This window comes from Nomascus leucogenys, chromosome 2, assembly GCF_006542625.1.
Source record: "Nomascus leucogenys isolate Asia chromosome 2, Asia_NLE_v1, whole genome shotgun sequence".
Lineage (NCBI taxonomy): Eukaryota > Metazoa > Chordata > Mammalia > Primates > Hylobatidae > Nomascus > Nomascus leucogenys.
Genome location: NC_044382.1, coordinates 87,840,027 through 87,860,791, shown reverse-complemented (window position 1 = coordinate 87,860,791; position 20,765 = coordinate 87,840,027). Strand labels below are relative to the sequence as shown.

The 20,765-nt window shown below is 39.3% G+C and overlaps 1 protein-coding gene across 1 annotated transcript in view; it reads left to right on the top strand.

Moving 5' to 3' along the window:
• The window catches only part of DMGDH (dimethylglycine dehydrogenase), a 69,070-nt gene that overhangs the window by 9,845 nt on the left and 38,460 nt on the right, over positions 1 to 20,765 (top strand). The window contains exons 3-7 of the mRNA XM_003261512.4: positions 3,928 to 4,026; positions 5,504 to 5,668; positions 8,422 to 8,626; positions 11,187 to 11,435; positions 13,255 to 13,453. Coding sequence (XP_003261560.2) covers positions 3,928 to 4,026; positions 5,504 to 5,668; positions 8,422 to 8,626; positions 11,187 to 11,435; positions 13,255 to 13,453 — 917 coding nt within the window. The remainder of the gene's footprint in view (positions 1 to 3,927; positions 4,027 to 5,503; positions 5,669 to 8,421; positions 8,627 to 11,186; positions 11,436 to 13,254; positions 13,454 to 20,765) is intronic.

Here is a 20,765-nt window from a genome sequence, read left to right as displayed (position 1 = left end):
GTATTACATACAGGTTTCCTGGTTATCTACTAGCAGTAGCTAAAAAGTTGTGAATGCAAATGGCTGCCAGTCATTTCTACATAGCAGATTATATATTTAAAAAAATAGATGCAGCCTGTCCCTTCACAGAAAAAGTGATGCTTTCGGTAAGTGAGAAATAATTGCCTTTTGCAAAATAGTGCCGTTGGGAAAACAGCATTTTGAAAAGGGACGTTTGGAAATGTTGGTATTATTATTAGGTTTTCTGCCCCAAAATGATATGTATCACATAGAAAAACTCTCATATATGTGAGAAATAAACTTTTAGCCCATTTCAAATTTTTTCTAAATAAGGAGTTTCAACAGGATTTGTTCCCATTTACTTAAAATACAAAAAATGCAATACCTTCCAACTGGTTTGTAACAACAACTGGCAGACACAAGAACATGAAATGTCATAGTCAAATGTGAAGAGAAACCTTCGTATGGGTGTTGACTGAGGTAGAGGAAGGGGTGTCAGGATGCAGAGACACAGCCAATTGTGTACTTCTCTCACTTGGGTGTGTGCCTCACTGAGCGGTGTCTTCTGCAGCTATACAACCATTAAAAGCAGTCTCAAAATAACGAAGCCAGAACCAGGCATTCACATCGCTGTGTTACAAACGTTAAGGTAGCACAGATATTTTAATAATGAAATGTATTAATCACATAGCTCTTGCTAAAATGTTCTTAATAAACTTCATGTTCAAAAGCTTTTCTACACAATTTATAAAATAAAAAGTGTTTTTGAATACTTCACTTATTCTAAGCTGTTCTGTGTGTTTATGATCTCTTAATATTTACGTATCACATGTAAGGAAAGAAATACACGTATTTTAGTGGTTATACTCAAAACTTTGTATTGGGTGTAAATGTATGAGTGAAAGATTTGGAGCCACTGGAATATAGGATGGTTTGACATCAGTCCCTGGACTTTTTGAGGTAGTAGAGGCTCCTGAGAGAGGGAGAGGGTCGTTAAGGAGATAGGGGAAGCACTAGTTAGCATCCGTTATGCTATCCATTATTTAGCATCCAGGGGTGAATTTTCTCACTCCATCATTCCTTTTATCTTATTACTTGTCAGTCTAAGGAAGAGCTTTACATTCTCCTCTACTTATTTATTTATTTATCTCAAGAAAGATTTATAAATTCTTAATTTATTCGAAGGGTTGTAATTCTTAATGATTATATCTCTGTTTCATCGTCCCTTCCTTATCTTCTCCACCAACTACGATCACTTTTTCCAAACGACAGCTAAACTCCTTTCCTATGACTTCTGTGACCTTTCTGGCATCTTCTCTTTCCCTAGTTTCATAGTTACCATGTGTCTAGGACTCAATCATTTACTCTTGATTTAATTGTTTCCTGCATGAAAGTTTCATAACCTCAGACTATAAAATCCTGAGTGATAAGAACAATGTTTTCTCCTTCTTTCAGGCTTCTCATTTCATATGTCCTTGTTGAAGTCACAGAAGATAAAAACATTGTGCCATCTTTATATTCAAGCCTGGCACTTAAATCAACAAAAGATACTATGTGTGATGTCACTTTCAAATAATTTAAATGGAAGCACTAATATGGGTAGCCCCAAATTTTAAACACAGATTTTAAAAGCCAATATATAAAAGAAAGAGTATAAAAATTAAATAATTTCTATGTCTGGGTGAGAAAACTGAGTCCATATCTTACTTCTGACTATCGTAGCAGCAAGGAAAAGAGGGTAGTGCAAATTGTTTAGTAGAACTGGGTATACTGTTGCAGTAAGGGAGACTAACTTTTCCTTGACAACGAATTTCTAAAAGAATTTGTTACCTACACAAAGTATATTGGGCTAAATGTCTTCAGTAAGAGTTTTTGAAAAAATGAACCAATGTGACCTTTTCAAATGAAAGAGAATTAACTTAAAATTTCTGGAGTGAGGGAGAAGAGGATTGTGTAGTATAGACAGATAATTTTCCAGTGGTCTAGCTTAACCCAGGTATAAAGCTAACAGGATCTTGAGGAGTGGATGGTGATCAGTATCCTAGGCCAGTGCTTGTGATGACCAGATTTCTCAATTGACAATATATATTGTCAGTTTTATATAGGACATATATATAGGAGATATGTTGAAGACAAAATGGGGGTCACTAGCAGATACCCGAAGGCCAGAGATTCTCTATTATTGAACCAGGAAAGTTTGCATGCACACTGGATACCAACATGCTAAAGCAGCAGGGCATGTTTGGCCATGAAGTTGAAGAGCTTGGCTTAAAGGTGCATTGTAATGGAATCCCTTGTCTACTTCCACATGGAGCTGTGCTACTGGATGACCTATAAGCTGGGCCAGGATTTTTCTAAAAAAAAAAATCAGCCATGGGTATGTCCAGATGCTTGAACAAGTACTGGATGGAAGCCCCAGGGTTTTGGTTGTAAAGGATGATTGACAAACTTTAATGGCATATTTGAGTGCAGGGGGATCAAATGCCCGCCACTACCATAGAAGTACCTTATAAATACTCCTAAGTAGATTTTACTGTGAACACATTGTGTTCTGATGAGCTTTCAAGGATAAATTAGCTGCCTAGCGAGGCCCCAGACACTTGAGAGAAACTGCTTCAAATAATTGCTTAGAATTCTTTGTCTGGATTCCACATTACTTCTGCCAGATTTGAGAAAAGGGGTTTTAGTGTAGCTAATATTTAGATACTTTTTTCTGAGAATAATCAATATTTATTCAACAAAGATTTGCAGTGTACCACCTATATGCTCATCAAACAGGTTCAGCTTTGACAAAAGTCTATTCACGTATTCATCAGGCTCCAGTGATAAGGAATTTTCTAATTCTTAAATTTTGCAATTTCAGGAAAGGGCCAGGAGGGCTGCTCCATTTAAGGGAAGGGTGGAGACTGGGTCAAAGAAGATCCTGTGCTAGTCCATGGTCCTTCTGCTTAAGGGAACACACACATAGTTTGCTGGCTTGAATCCACATTGTATGCCATTCCGCCATTACTTTTTTCTGTTCTTTTTTGAGACAGAGACTCACTCTGTCACCCAGGCTGGAGTGCAATGGCGTGATCTTGGCTCACTGCAACCTCTGCCTCCCAGGTTCAAGCTATTCTCCTGCCTCAGCCTCCCAAGTAGCTGGGACTGCAGGCGTGCACCACCATGCCTGGCTAATTTTTTGTATTTTTAGTAGAGACGGGGTTTCTTCATGTTGGCCAGGTTCAGGTAATCCACCCACCTCGGCCTCCCAAAGTGCTGGGATTATAGGTGTGAGCCACCACGCCTGGCCTCCCCCATACTTTTATTTATTTATTTATTTATTGAGATGGAGTCTTGCTCTTTTGCCCAGGCTGGAGTGCAGAGGTGTGATCTTGGCTCACTGCAAGCTCCGCCTTTTAGTTTCAAGCAATTCTGCTGCCTCAGCCTCCCGAGTAGCTGGGATTACAGGCGCCTGCCACCACGCCCGGCTAATTTTTGTATTTTTAATAGAGACGGGGTTTCACCATGTTGGCCAGGCTGGTCTCGAACTCCTGACCTCATGATCTGCCCACCTTGGCCTCCCAACATACTTTTCTATATAGTCATATATAGGACTATATAGCACATAGTCCTAAACCTTCCATCTAAATGATCCCATTTCTGAATCTCTATACAACGCTATCCATGTTAACTTTTAGGGACTTAATGTGTACGTTTATTGGCTGGCTCTCACTTTACTCACATAGTTCACATTGCTTCTTAAAACCTGTCACGAGCCTTATGCTCTGGTGTGCTCAAACTGGTGCTGATGTGTTCTCATCCCAAAGGACTGGCTGGTGCTTCTCAGTTTCTTTCCAGCATTAAATTATTGCTTAACAGATAAACTGTCAACATTTTGAGAATGTTAATTTTTTTTCAGTATTTCTTTTCCTCTCTGCTTTTAAGGCAGGTTTAACAACTTACTTTCATCCTGGAATAAACTTGAAGAAAATACATTATGATAGCATCAAACTTTATGAGAAACTGGAAGAAGAAACTGGGCAGGTAAAGGCATTTAACTTGAAACTGTCTGTTGGGTCAGCCTCTCAGAAACATGTAAGATTTCTGAAGGATTTTGATGCATCATTGTGTATGACTGTGTGGAGTGCTTAATGTAGTAGAGGAATATGATGAGAGTTTAAGGTAAGAACCTCTAGAGTCTGCTTTGAAATCAACTTAATTTCTCAAAGTATATTATTCATGTCATGAACCATTCTTTATTTTTAAATGAAGAAAGAATAAAAAGCAGCTTTCAAAAGTATCTTTAGCCAGTTACTATATCTAGAAACTAAGAAATCGGAGTCTTTCAGCAATTGCATTGCAAAAGATCTGACAATAGAATGTACCAGATTGTCCCATGCCTCTGAACAGTACTTCATTAAAAGCCCCTCACTTTCATGTTTATCCCTTCTTATATTTACTCAAACTCTCAAAATAAAATGGCAGGCAAAAGAGTATCCATAGGCTAAGACTGAGGTCTCAAATTTTCCATGTCACTTCCCTTGCCTAAACCATCCAATGGCTCCCCACAGTCTACCAGACAAAGCCAAAGGATTAGCATGGCCTTAGCAACATGACCTTTGTCAGCTGACCTCTGCCTGCTGTCCCAACAGTTTCTTTTGCCACTCTTCCCTCTGCTTATCTGCTTCAGCTACTCTCAATAACATATAGTTGTGGAATGTGCTGAGCTCTCTCAAATCGCTGCTTTTTGTTTGTGTTGTATTCTGTTTTCTGCTGCTTCCTCTGAAACAACATTCCCCCTGGCCCCATCTTCAGCATCCACCTTCCCCGGGGTCACCGCCTTTGAGAAGCCTTCCTTGACTTTTCCTGCCTGCTAGGCAGGTCAAAGCTGGAGGTCCCATCTCTTGGTTCTCAGAGCATTTGTGCACACCTCTTTTATAACTTGAATCTCTCTCTATTGTAATTGTTGATTTACTTGTTGGTCCTCCCTACAAGTAACTTGAGGGCAAGGGCTATATCTTTTATCTGTGTAACTGAGTGCTTGGCAAACTGAAGGAGTTTAGTAAATGTCAAATGAATGTTTACTTCAATTCAGACAATCTAAGCATTGCAACAGTTTGATTCTACATGATCTCTCCTTAAATTGTTTGTCTTTCTCTTTTTCATACAATTTTTGTTCACTCTGTACATTAATACTCACTCCATGCTACTGTGATTTTGCATTTAGCTGTCTGTCTTCAACTGTGGGGTGTAAATGCCACTTAGGCAGAGTCTTTACCTTTCTTGTTCACCCCTGCACCTGTGGGGCTTAGAATAGTGCCTGGCTCTGAAGAGGCACTTAGTAAATATGGTAGTTGCTGAATAAGTGTCTTTTAATAAGATGCAAATATTTTAATAGTTATTTCTTTCACTTGTAATAAATCTTTTTGTACAGCTGTATTTTCATTATACTGGAGCAGAACCATGTTTGAGTACCAAATAATGACTTATTTATATGCTCTTACTGGAATTATTGTCACAGGTGGTGGGATTCCATCAGCCAGGTAGTATCAGACTTGCTACCACCCCTGTAAGGGTAGATGAATTTAAATATCAAATGACTCGGACTGGCTGGCATGCAACAGAACAGTATATCATTGAACCTGAAAAAATTCAAGAGATGTTCCCTTTACTCAACATGAATAAGGTATTTATCTTAAGGGCATTTTTACCATTTGTTGACTTACGTAAAAATTAGAAAAAGTTATTAAGAAGTTAACTAAAAACAGAAAACTTTGTACACACATTTTAAATGTGGCAAAATCATATGATTAATTTTGAAATTTGGGTAATTTACAAGGTGGGCTGTTATATACAGTAAATGATATATAAAAAGGTAATGACAAATCTTGTTAGTTTTTCACCTTTGACAATTGATTAAACATTTTCAATACCTTTCCATCATTGTGTCCCCCAGATCTAAGGGTTTCCAAACACAAACTTTCTGTTTGAGAACTGCAGAGAGAATGACAACCTGATATGATAAATGTCTAGAAAGACTGTGGTATTAAAATGTTTTAAAAATCAAATTAAGAAATGCCATGGTACATTGCTCCACAAATATCACCTAGCTTATAGCTGTACTCCCCTTACAGACTCTGTGCCAGGTACGGATCTAGATTTATACCACATTTGCCTGAGAGAACCTACTTGACATGAAATTTGGTGTTTTTTCCTACTGGCTAATAATTCCTTTTGAATAATAATAACAATGGCTAACACTTACTATAGCACATATTTATGTACCAGTTAGTATGCTAAGTCCTTACATGCATAATTTCATGGCACATATTTATGTACCAGTTAGTGTGCTAAGTCCTTACATGCATAATTTCATGGCACATATTTATGTACCAGTTAGTATGCTAAGTCCTTACATGCATAATTTCATGTAATCTTCACAATAATAGTATGAGGCAGGCCGGATGCCATGGCTCACTCCTGTAATCCCAGCATGTGGTAAGGCCAAGGTGGGGGATTGCTTGAGGCGAGGAGTTCAAGATTAGCCTAGCAACATACTGAGACCTCATCTCTACACACTCACACACACACACAAAATTAACTGAGTGCGGGGTAGTAGGATTCCATCTGTAGTCCTAGCTACTTGGGAGGCTGAGGCAAGAGGATCTCTTGAGCCCAGGAATTTGAGGTTATAGTGAGCTATGATTACACTACTGCACTCCAGCCTGAGCAATGAAGTGAGAGCCTGTCTCTAAAATTTAAGAAATAAAAAAAAGTTTACATCTATATCTATGTTATGCGGTATATATTATTGTTAAACAGGAAATTTTAGCTCAGACAGTTTACATAGTGAGCCCAAACTCATTCACTAGAAAGAGCTGGAGTAGAGATTTGAACCCATGCTTTCTGACTCCCTTGCATTATACATATTGCCCAAGTGTATCAGATGGGGCTGTTGGGGAAACACATGCTTAGTTCCCTGCTGGTGACCACTGCAGTAGTTCCCATCTCTGAGGGTTCATATCATTGACTTGGGTGCTAGGGTTGTTTGTCTTTGCGAGTCTTCACAGGCTGCTGGCACTCCCTTGTCTATAGTTGTGTGATACCAGTGTGATGGCAGATCGGTGTTGCACTGCATTGTCTGCATTGAAATTTTACCTCCACTACCAGTAAGGATATACTTACATTTGTTTATATGTTAATCCTGAATGCTTTGCTGGAAGTCCTCACTATCATGAATTTTTCTCAAGGGCATTCATTCAGCAATGGGAATATGTGTGAAGGGTATTCTCTGCATCTGGGAGAAGGTACCGAACCAAACAGATGTGGGATCACTACAACGAGGTCCTATCCATTATAAAACACCTGTGTGACATTTGGAAGTCTTTAGAAATGTGAATTCCCTTAAAATAGAAAGTCCCTTGCACAAGACCTATAATAAATGAAAGGATTGAATTCGTAATCAAAAACTTCCCACAAAGAAGACCCCAGGCCTGGATGACTTCACTAGTTAATTTTACCAGACATGTAGAGAAGATTTAATGCCAATCTCTCTCAAACTCTTCCAAAATAGAAGAAGAGTGAATGCATCTCAACTCATTCTATGAGGCCAGTATTGCTCTGATAACAAAATCAGACAAAGGCATCCCCCTAAAAAGAAAGACTGGTATCCCTTTTGAACATAGATACAAAAATCCTCAACAAAATACTAGCAAACTGAATTCAGCAACATAGAAAACAGATTATGCAGTATGACCAAATGGAATATATTCCAGGAATGCAGGGTTGGTTTAACATCTAAAAATTAATCAATGTAACAATACCACATTAATAGAATAAAGGACAAAACTACACAATTATTTCAATAGATACAGAAAAGACATTTGACAAAAGCTCCTTGCTTGAATTTGGTGCTCAGCGAATTTTTGTTGAATAGATGAGACCTATATATAATACTTCACTGATCATTCTATCAACCTATCCCATCTGAGTTTCATTCTTCTTTGTTTTCCCCAAAGTACCTTGCCTGAAGGCCTAAAACAAAGTAGATGTTCAAGAATTAATTGTTGAATGATTGAATCAAACATAAATTTCCTGACACCAGATATATTATTTAACATGTGAATTTATTAACAGTGTTAAAAATTAAATATAAATTATAATTGATATATCAATTGGAATTAGATTTGGCTTCAAATGTCAGAAACCAAAATAAGAAGGGGTAAACAAGATAGAGGTTTATTTATCTTTCTTTTCAGCAGTCCAGGACTTGAATGGTGGCTTTTTCATGAAGTCTTCAGGGACCCAGTCACTTTCCAGATCAAGAAACACTTTTAAAGTCCAGTGTTACTAAAACTAAACGATTACTAGCAGGATATATTTTTACTGAGTAATAAGTATATATTTGTTTGAATATTGACTCTGCTATGATTGATTTAGGTTTTAGCTGGATTGTATAATCCTGGAGATGGTCACATTGATCCTTATTCTCTAACTATGGCACTGGCTGCTGGGGCTAGGAAATATGGTGCCCTTTTGAAATATCCTGCACCAGTAACTTCTCTGAAAGCCAGGTCAGATGGAACATGGGATATTGAAACACCACAGGGGTCTATGAGAGCAAATAGAATTGTGAATGCTGCAGGTAAGCATATCATTTTTTTGAAATTTGTGTTTTTTTAAGTGCCAAAGAAAGAAGATATTTAGCCATAATGTATCGTATGATGGACATTGTCATGAAGCACTGTGATGCTCCCAAGTTAAACATTTCGTCTGTTTCTAAGTCACAAAGCCCTCCCTCTATCACTTTGCTCTTGGTGGATGCGCTATCACTCTGTCCTTGGTTATCCAAAAAAAGTTGTTTATTTTCTCCATTCTGCAGTTTATTTTGCTCCAGATTGTGTTTTTCCAAATTATGTTTTTAATTGAAACAAATATATTGGGGATTTGCTCGGCTAAATATTTTGATTTTTGTATATTTAAAAATTGTCCTAGTGTATATAACTAGAATATGTGGCTTTACTATATTTTCATACATGGTCCTGACATTGGTAATTCACATCTTCCTACTAGCAAGAGTAAATTAAGTCTCAAAATTACTAAAAGACCAACACGCCTGTACTTGGGGAGGCTGAGTTGGGCAGATTGCTTGAGCCCAGGAGTTCAAGACCAGCCTGGGAAACATGGCAAAACTTTGTCTCCATAAAATATACAAAATTAGCCAGGCATGGTGATATGTGTCTATAGTTCCATCTACTCAGGAGGCTGAGATGAGAGGATCACCTGAGCCTGGGAGGTCGAGGCTGCAGTGAGTTATGATTGTGCCACTGCACTCCATTGCAGCCTGGGCGACAAAGTGAGACCATGTCTCAAAACAAAACAAAACAGGCCAGGTGTTGTGGCTTACACCTATGATCCCAGCACTTTGGGAGCCCCAGGCAGTGGATTACCTGAGGTCAGTAGTTCGAGATCAGCCCGGTCAGAATGGTGAAATCCCGTCTCTACTGAAAATACAAAAATTAGTCAGGCGTGGCGGCAGATGCCTGTAATCCCAGTCACTCAGGAGGCTGAGACAGGAGAATGGCTTGAACCCTGGAGGCAGAGGTTGCAGTGAGCCAAGATCGTGCCACTGCACTCCAGCCTGTGCAACAGAGCGAAACTCTGTCTCAAAAAACCAAAACAAAACAACAAAACAAAACACCAGCAAATAGCTCTGATGCCCACAGTTAGATTTCTGGTTTGCAAATGGGTACCTGTTTCTGGATTCATTATACGAGTGTGACCAACTTAGCCATTGCAACAAACAAAACAATAGAATGCAAAGGAAAGGTTTAGATGGTTACATGGAAACAAACTTACACACGCAAGTACATAATCTAGGTTCCCAGACTGACGCATAATTGATGATTCTCTGTCTAGCTTGGAACCTCATAATGATAGAGACTTCAGAACTCCTCATTAGATTCAGAAAAACAGCAGAGACAGTACTGGTTAAAAACTTACTGTGCAAACCCTAAAGAAATAAATAGGATCGTGTAATCATTTCAATGATCACTCAAAATTATTATGAAACAAACAAGCAAATAGAACTCCCTGCCCCCAAATCATCTAATGATGGTCAGTCAACACCATATCCTTGCCAAATAATAAGCATTTTTATTATTTTAGATTCTAAAATCTCTTTATACAGTGAAGGTGCCTTGGATTTTTAAAATAAAGTCTGCAGCAAGAAAAACCAATAAGATGTGATGATTACAGGATGTCCACTGTGGCCATGGGCGTGTCTTACCCTACTAGCCTTTAGCTCCCACATCTGTGTACTGAAGGGTCAGCCTGGGAAAGAATCAAGGGTCCTTTCAGCCACAAATTATCCAGTTTTATCTTTTGAAAATGAAAAAAATAACATTTACTTCCACAAAAAAGACAATCTCTGTGCTAACGGTGAAGTGGGAAACATTCGTCTAGGGAACTCCCTGCCTACTTATGAGACCAATTTCCCCTTTACTGTGGCTTCTCTTTCTCCCTGGTTTTGACTTCTGGTGCTTTTGTGCCTTTACAATAAAGGATCTTACAAACTTATTCAAACTAAACTTTTAAAACAACAGATAAAACTTAATGTGCTTTCTCTCCCAAAGTATGCACCATTTTCAAATTTTAGCTTAACAGAACAATCTTGTACTTTTGGAATTTTAGGCATCAACAATTTGGGGAGAATAGGGCTTAGAGGATAGAGGAGTTGGCTTGTAGGGCTTTCTTAGGTATATCATTATGTATTATGTCGGTCACAGCAACACAGGGGCCTCTTCCTTTGCCTGACCGTCCCTGTCCACAAATATGGGCAGTCTTGTTACAGTACTTCTTATTAACATTTGTACATTTTGTATATTTGGGTTGTTCGTTTTTTCTTTCAAATAAATTTTTTTGTTTTTTTCCTGCCTACCTTTGCTTATGGGCAACAACGTTTTCAGGAATGGAGTTCCCCTAGATCACAGATATCTTCCAATCTCTGGGCAAGGCAAAATATTGTTCTCTCTTCCCCCATTCAGTTTTGCAATGACAAAAGTTTAGATTGTTATGACATTTATTAGACTTTGCCATGAGTACTTAAGCCTTCTAAATATTTTATTCTAATATAGATTGCTATATGAGTGTCAGTTATATGTTTATATATGTGCTGACACTTTTAAATGATTTTTTTGTTTAAGGATTTTGGGCTCGTGAAGTAGGTAAAATGGTTGGACTAGAACATCCTCTCATTCCGGTTCAACATCAATATGTTGTTACATCGACTATACCTGAAGTGAAAGCTTTGAAACGAGAACTCCCTGTGCTCCGTGATCTGGAAGGATCATATTATGTTCGACAGGAAAGGGATGGGCTTTTGTTTGGTCCATATGAAAGTCAAGAGAAAATGAAAGTTCAGGACTCCTGGGTCACCGATGGAGTTCCTCCAGGTGGGTTCAGCAAATAAAAGTGTGTGCTAGTCAGACATGAATGGTTCATCCTTTCCATGGCTGGGGGATGGCTGTAGAATAAGACAACAGCATAATACTAGACTTTCAGATACCTGGGACATTGGAGGTGACAGGTTTGAGGTGAGCTCTGTTCTTGTATCCCTTTGAACAATCACAGCAGGGAGTGGGGGAAAAGAAAGATGTAGCTGATGTTAGAGAAGCTGAAGAAACATTTCCAGCTGCTTTGAAAGATTCCAGATACATTTCTACCTGCCCACACAACCTCCTGCCTCCCCATTTTTTCCTCAATCCACTGCCGGCTTGGTCTACTTTCAAGATTTGAATATAGATGCTATTGTGCTTTTACAGCTGGAAACACAACTGATATCAGAGGCCAGATATCCATCCTACTAAGAATGAAAACCCAAGAGTCTATAACAGGGCAGGGTTTTTGGTACTGTAAACGGAGTACTTCCCATGCTACATAAATGGATATGGAAAAGGCTTGTGCCTCTATGCCAAAGCAGGGGATAGTATAGTTTCTCTTTCAAGTTCTTTAAGGGAGATGGTTCTGTTTTTGCTTTTCATGAAATACTTCCACAGAGCCAGATTGAAGATTGGGTCATCTAAGGAGGTACCTCAGCCTTTAATCTATAAAAAGAGCTAAAAAATCACTGGAGCATTGAAATATTACAGGGAATATAAAGAAATGTAGGAAATGGTACTTCCTAAAATTATACTTTGATAAGCTTCTTGAGATAGGAAATGAATCCCTCCACTCTACTCCTCAAAAAGTAGGCCAAAATAATAGCAAATGATCACTCAACTGCCTTCCACAGAAGTTAGGCCAGCTGGTTTCAGGGCTTTGGTTGTGCTGAGTGGGCTCTGCACATTTGCGCCTGAGCAGAATTGCTCCTGATCCCACAGGGAGGGTTGAAATGCCGCTGAGAGCCTCCCTCTCTGCTGTTCCCCCATTCTGGCAGCTTCTCCTTCAAATAAATCTTGAACAAATATTTAAATAATGCCATTTGGAGGGAGAGCTGGATTGTTAGCTGTCCGTGAGCACGGGTACCCATGTGTGCTAGTCCACCCTGATGGTCTGCAGGCCTCCATGAGACTGACCCTACCTGTAGTCCCCAGGAAGGGCAAGAAGCTGGCTGGCTGCTGTGTGGAAAAATCACCAGTGTTGGTGGAGACATTCTTTTAGAAGCTCATCACAGTGACTTTTAGGACAAGAGGAGAATTGCGCTTCAAGACCCTGCCTCTTTTCAGAACTTTAGCCCTTGGATGTGTGTGGGGGCAGGCTGGAGGAAGGAGGCCTCCATGCCATTCCTTCCTTGCTGAAAGGAGAGTTAAAAGGGGTCTAAAATCCATCATCTTAGATCCTGGAGCAGTGTTCCACTTTTTCCAGTATTCTGCCATGACTTTGTAAACTCCCATTTGCCCTCATCTCAGGGGATGAAACAGGTTCTTATGGTTAGTTGAAGCATAACGATCTTCTTGACAAATCAAATTATAGTTTTTTTAAAAAAAACTGATTGGATTAAATATCAGAAACTATATTATTCATACATTTAAATTTTATATTAATTAAAGGTTAACTTTTATGATTTTGTTTCAAGATCAATACCATTGTTTTCAGTAATATAAATGGATACTCATCTGTTGATAGTGAATATCAAGTTTAGACTTTAACAAAAAATGGCAGTACTTTCCTAACAGGCCATCTTTAAATGTAGGCCATGTCAGAGGCTTAAATCACTTTGCAGGACTTGTCAGCTCAGCTATGGCATCCTGACCACAAGGGCAAATTTTTTAGGTTTTGGAAAGGAACTCTTTGAGTCTGATCTAGATCGAATCATGGAACACATCAAAGTTGCCATGGAAATGGTTCCTGTCTTGAAAAAGGCTGACATCATCAATGTCGTCAATGGTCCTATCACGTATTCTCCTGACATTCTGCCTATGGTGGGGCCCCATCAGGGGGTCAGAAACTACTGGGTGGCTATAGGCTTTGGGTAAGTATCTTCATGTAATTCAACATTTATTGTAGAATCACTTATTTTAGCTAAATCTAGTTCCATATTCTCAGGATGCAAAAGGGAAATGTGGAAGGCTGAGAGAGAGAGAAAGAGAAACAGAGAGAGACCCAGAGAGTTTTCTCCCTTTCATGACCAAGGATGCATACAATGAATAAAAAATACTGGTTCAATCACTTGTATATGTTTTAAAGAAGGGCAATTATTTCCTGGAACACAGAAGGGCAATAATGATTTCCTGGAGCTTTCTCTTTTTTTTTTTTTTTTTAGATGGAGTTTTGCTCTCGTTGCCCAGGCTGGAGTACGGTGGCATGATCTTGACTCACTGCGACCTCTGCCTCCTGGGTTCAAGCAATTCTCCTGCCTCAGCCTCCTCAGTAGCTGGGATTATAGGCACCTGGTATCACGGTGGCTAATTTTTTGTATTTTTTTTTAGTAGAGACAGGGTTTCACCATGTTGCCCAGGCTGGTCTCGAACTCCTGACCTCAGGCAATCTGCCCACCTCAGCCTCCCAAAGTGCTGGGATTATAGGTGTGAACCACCACGCCCAGCCTCCTGGAGCTTTCTCTTTGCATATTTCCTGCCATTTCAATTAATCGTTTCTGGTTTTATGCTGTGTATCTTCAGATAGTCAATTTGCCCCAGTTTTATAAGGATGTTTTCATAACACGATGTGACAAAGATAATTCAAAATATCAAATGTATAATATGTCTGCTGCATTTTTCACCATAATTCATGTTTTTCCAACATGATTTGTTTCTTTATAATTCCTCAGGTTGCTTTCCATTTATGACTCCATTGCCTCTTTGATGTTTCGTTTCTGATATTTGTTCCATTAATTTGGTGAATATTGATGTCAAGCCCACTCAACTATCATATCACAGCTTCTAATATTCTATTTTTCTTCCCCATTTTATTTGGCCATTTATTCAACTAATGTTTAATAACTGCTAGTTCTGTGCCAGGCCTAGGGCTAGGCATTGGAATACAGCTGACAACAAAGCAGTGAGGTCTGACCGGAGCTGGAGGGCTGCCTGAGGCACAGCTCTGCTGATCCAATAGAGAGGCTGGGGTCTCCACTAAGGTAGCAGCAGTGAAGACTGAGAGATGGGAGATAAAATTATCTAGATTTGGTGATCAATTCCATAAGATATTGAAGGGAAAGAGAAAAATGGCAAATGATGGCAACCTTTCTAACTTGACCACTGTCTATATGTTGGAGACATGGAGAGAGAGCCAAGAAAATAATGAGTTCCATTTTTGATGGGGTGGGCTTGAAGTGTTAAGTTTAGGTATGTGGGACATCCAGAGGGAGAAAGTCAGATGGAGATTTGGGATGGGAAGTTATAATGTAATTGAGGGCTTATATAATCACCTATAGAGTCCATATGCAGGCATGTGGAAGTAGGAGTGCTTCTCCTGCACATCACTCATGTATCTTCTTTGGAGAAATGTCTATTCATCTGTTTTGCCATTTTCATAATTGGGTAATTTGTCTTTTTATTGTTTAGTTGTGGAAGTTCTTTATATATTCTAGATACAAGAACCTTATCAGGTACATGATTTGCAGAACTTTTCTCCCATTCTGTGGGTTGTTTTTTTACTTTCTTGATGGTGTCCATTGAAATACAAAAGTTTTTAATTTTGATGAAGTCCAGAATATGTATTTTTCCTTGGTTCACATGTACTTTTGGTGTCATATACAAGTAACCATTGTCTAATCCAAGTTCGTGAAGATTTAAACCTATGTTTTCTTCTAAGAGTTTTATAGTTTTAGCTTTTGCGTTTAGTTATGTAATCAGTTTTGAGTTAATTCTTGTATATGACGTGAGGTAGGTGGGTAGGTGTCCAACTTTAGTCTTTTCATAGGTATAGCCAGTTGTCCCAGAACTATTCATTGAAAAGCTTATTCTGTCCTCATTGAATTATGCTGGCATCTGTAATGTCTTTTTTCTGATTCCTTTTCTCATACCAAATGTGTGGTATTTTCCAACACCAACAACCAATTCTCCAATTCTCCAGTACTAACTGGGTGTCCAACAATTCCATTCAATTCTGACACCAACTCCTGGAATTAACATAGACCCCACAGGTTAAGGGATCCATTCCGCAAGACTGCTCTCACTTCGGACACCAGTCTCAAGTCTCGGGAGACACCCATACTTCTGACCAACCGGGTGTTCCCACAACCCTTTCCTCAGATTTGATAATTTGCTAGAACCAATCACAAAACTCAGGTAAATACTTATGTTTACTCTTTTATTATAAAGGATACAGCTCAGGAGTAGCCAAATGGAAGAGATACATAGGACAAAATGTGAGGGGTTAGGGGCGGGGGGTGCAGCACCACCAGGCCCTTTCCAGGTGCCTTCCTAGTCCATCGCTGTGTTCACCAACTCAGAGGCTCTCTGAACCCCATGCCTAGGTCTTTATGGAGGTTTCATTATGTAGGCATGATTGATTAAATCATTGGTGACTGTACTCAATATCCCTTCTCTAACTCCCTGGAGGTTGGAGTAGGGAGTGAGACTGAAAGTTCTAACTCTCTAATCACATGGTTGGTTTTTCTAGCTACCAGCCCCCATCCTAAGCTACCTAGGACTGCTCTCCTCTCTCCACAAGAGCCATCTCATTAACAATCAAAAAATAGTAAATCTCAAATGTTTTATGAATTCTGTGTCAGGAACTGGGAACAAAGACCAAATATTTAATTTTTATTATACCACAGCATCTTTATAAAAAATAAATTGACCATAGATGTATGGGTTGATTTCTAGACTCTCAATTCTGTTCCTTCATCTGTGTCTATTCTTATGCGACTACTATACTGTCTTTTATTTATTTATTTATTTATTTTTGAGACAGAGTCTTACTCTGCTGCCCAGGTAATGGCACGATCTTGTCTCACTGCAACCTCCACCTCCCAGGTTCAAGCGATTCACCTGCTTCAGCCTCCTGAATAGCTGGGATTAGAAGCACGTGCCACCATACCTGGCTAATTTTTGTATTTTTAGTAGAGATGGGGTTTTGCCATTTTGGCCAGGCTGGTCTCAAACTCCTGACCTCAAGTGATCCACCCACCTCAGCCCCCTGAGGTGCTGAGATTTCAGGTATCAGCCACCACACCCAGCTGACACTCTCTTAATTACTGTTACTAGAAGTTACTAGCTTTGTAGTAATTTCTGAAATGAGGAAGTGTGAATCCTCCGACTTTGTTCTTTTTCAAGATTGTTTTGGCTGGAAGTCCCATAAATTTTAGGACCAGTTTGTCAATTTATGCAAAGAAACCAGCTGAGATTTTGATAGAGATGGCATTGAATCTGTAGATCAATTTGCGGAGTATTGACATCTGAACAATATTAAGTATTCTGATCCATGAACATGAAATGTCTTTCCATTTACTTAGGTCTTTTAAAATTTCTTTAACAAAGATTTGTAGTTTTCAGAGTAAAAGTTTTGCACGTCTTTTGTTAAATTTATTCCTAAGTATTTTATTCTCTTTGATATTCCAATTGAATTTTAGTATTAAATAATATAAATTGAGGATCATTGACTGTAAGGCATGTTCTGAGCAGATAGAGTCACTGATCTCGTGTGGAACACCTATTAACTAATTGCTAAGGAAAGTAGGAAGTTGCTTCCTCTAGAACAAGTTACTTATAACCTAGAAATCACATCTGTTTGCATGTGACTGATGTCAGACTCTTCCCCTGATTGCTCTGGCTAATTTTCTCAGGTCATAGATACTGGGAGGTGGGTGGAGAAGACAACAGGTGGGAGTGGGGGTAGGCAAAGTGCCTCCCTGTCTTTGACAGGTTTGGTCTAAACCAAAAAAGCCTTCCCCTTACCTAAAGTTGAGGTTTCTAAGATATTTCTTATGTAATATAATGGAATACCCCCATTAGCTGCCCCTCCTGGCTTATATCAGTGCACTCATTCCATGGCTCTGGAGGCCAGTGGTTCCCATACCTGGGTGAGGTGCAGAATCGTCTGTTAGAAAGCAGAGTCTTGACCATGTGGTTAGTCACATGCACATTTTTTATCTCCTGTACCTCTCATCTGTGAAATTCCTATTGTTTGTCACTAGAACCAATGTGGCTTAGTCTGTTTGGGCTGCCATAACGAAGTACCATAGACTAGGTGATTTAAACAACAGAAATTTACTTTCTCACAGTTCCGGAGGCTGGAGGTCTGAGATCAGGGAGCCGTCATGGCAGAGTTCTGGTGAGGGCTCTCTTCCTGGCTTGCAGATGGCCACCTTCTGGCTGTGTGCTCAAGTGGCTTTTCCTTGGTGGGTGGGTGTGTGTGGAGAGAGAGCAAGCTCTCTGGTGTCTCCTCATAGAAGGACACTAATCCTGTCATGAGGGCCCCACCCTAATGACCTCATTTAACCCTAAGTACTTCCTAGAGGCCCCATCTCTAAATACCATGACATTGGGGATTAGGGCTTCAACAGATGCATTATGGGAGGACACAAACATTCAGTCCATAGCACCATGAAATATGTATTGAATCGAAACAAACAAGCAAACAAACAGATTTCCAGACACTACTCCTGTAGATTCTGATTTAGTGGTCTGGAGAGGGGCCCAGGAATCTGTACTTTATAATATTATCTGTAATTCTTGGTACAGCCAGTTCAGGGAATAGGTGTTTGCAAACTGCTTACATATGTGCTACCATTTACTTTGCTCACAGAATATCCTCAGCCAAAGCTATTTTACTTTGGACATTTGTTTTGTCACAATTCCAGCAAGTTTTTCTGCTTCTAGGTGACTAACACAAGGCCCAGAAAAGTCTTATGAATTGTATTTAATTGAATCTGATTTTCTTGGCTTAGAAGAGATTATAAACAGCAAATTTAAAGAGGGGAGAGTGCTATAAGATGTAACATCCAGTCATTTAACAGAGTTATAAAAAGCAGATACAAACACTCAAAAAGCATAGCAGCCTGGGGTCATTGAGAAGAATCTAGAGTTCTGCAGATTAATACTAGAGACAGAAGAAGAACCTAACTGTCCTCTCCTCTTTAAGTTCCCTTCTGCTTTCACTTCACACCTTACTTCCTTATGAAAATCCTTTCAACTGGTCATACAAGGGCCCAATAGCCACCATGTATTCCTTGCCCACTATGTGCCGTGCAGTATACTACGTGCTTTTTAATGCCTTGGCAATGAATTCTCCGCCAGCACCATAAAGTGTGCACAGGAGAAGAATAAAGCTCAGAGTGGTTACATAACTTGCCCAAGGTCACCCAGCTGACAGTGGCAGAACAAGAATCATACCCAGATCTTTTCCCCATACTTTTATACTTTTAGCTACTAAGCCAGGGATTCTCCAGAGATGTTTTCTATTTTCCTAAGATGGTACTTTAAAATCAAGAACATGATGCCAACCCAAATGTCCAACAACGATAGACTGGATTAAGAAAATGTGGCACATATACACCATGGAATACTATGCAGCCATAAAAAATGATGAGTTCGTGTCCTTTGTAGGGACATGGATGAAACTGGAAAACATCATTCTCAGTAAACTATCGCAAGGACAAAAAACCAAACACCGCATGTTCTCACTCATAGGTGGGAATTGAACAATGAGAACTCATGGACACAGGAAGGGGAACATCACACTCCGGGGACTGTTGTGGGGTGGGGGGAGGGGGGAGGGACAGCATTAGGAGATACACCTAATGCTAAATGATGAGTTAATGGGTGCAGGAAATCAACATGGCACATGGATACATATGTAACAAACCTGCACATTGTGCACATGTACCCTAAAACCCTAAAGTATAATAAAAATAAAAAATAAAAAAAAAAAAAAAAAAAAAGAACATGATGTGGAAAATAAAGGGGTTTTGACATCAGAAAAGGGATTGATTTTACATTGGCCATGTGTAGTTCATAACACTCAGTTGTATGAAATTTTATGTAAAGCTTGTTAATGGTTGGATAACTTGTTTGTAAAATATTTACTTTATAGAAATAAATTAGATTTGATTCAGGATTCCCCCACCACCCCGCCACTTCCACCCAAATAACAGCACTCTGCCCATTTGTTTGCTCATGTGCATGGTTGAAAAGGAAAGAACATGACGGTATAGCAGCCAGGCCATAGGAAATCAAAGCACCCCTGGCTCTGCCCTGGAAGTCTGTCAAAAATATAGACAGTGCTGTATCTGCTATGTGTGTCTTGGCTGAACAGATTGAGAACCACTGAAGATAGGAAAGTCCAATAATAAGGAGCATGCGTTCCAGGGTCAGATAAGTGAATTTGTATCCTGAATCTACTCTTTACTGCTGTGTGACTTTATTTAGCCTCTGTGTGGGGGCTGATCTTTCTCCTTAAAATAGACTTGCTAAAGCATAAATCAGCTTCTACATGTTAGAAGGAAACTATGCCTGGTAAATGGGAGGCACTCAGTGTTGGTAAAACTTCACAAGCCTTCAAATCTTATCAACAATATAGCTCTCAAAAATGGTACCTGTTCTATATGGGCATTGGGCCTGGTTAAGTGAATGTGCTAAGTTTAATAAACATTTTAAGCATATATTTAATAATTTTTCTTGTCTCTTTTGATCTTTGTTGGTTTAAAGTCTATTTTATCAGAGTCTAGGATTGCAACCCCTGCCTTTTTTTGTTTTCCATTTGCTTGATAGATCTTCCTCCATCCCTTTATTTTGAGTCTATGTGTGTCTCTGCACGTGAGATGGGTTTCCTGAATACAGCACACTGATGGGTCTTGACTCCTTATCCAGTTTGCCAGTCTGTGTCTTTTAATTGGAGCATTTATCCCATTTACATTTAAAGTTAATATTGTTATGTGTGAATCTGATCCTGTCATTATGATGTTAGTTGGTTATTTTGCTCATTAGTTGATGCAGTTTCTTCCTAGCCTCAATGGTCTTTACAATTTGGCATGTTTTTGCAGTGGCTGGTACCAGTTGTTCCTTTCTATGTTTAGTGCTTCCTTCAGGAGCTCTTTTAGGGCAGGCCTGGTGGTGACAAAATCACTCAGCATTTGCTTGTCTGTAAAGTATTTTATTTCTCCTTCACTTATGAAGCTTAGTTTGGCTGGATATGAAATTCTGGGTTGAAAATTCTTTTCTTTAAGAATGTTGAATATCAGCCCCCACTCTCTTCTGGCTTGTAGAGTTTCTGCTGAGAGATCAGCTGTTAGTCTGATGGGCTTCCCTTTGTGGGTAACCTGACCTTTCTCTCTGGCTGCCCTTAACATTTTTTCCTTCATTTCAACTTTGGTGAATCTGACAATTATGTGTCTTGGA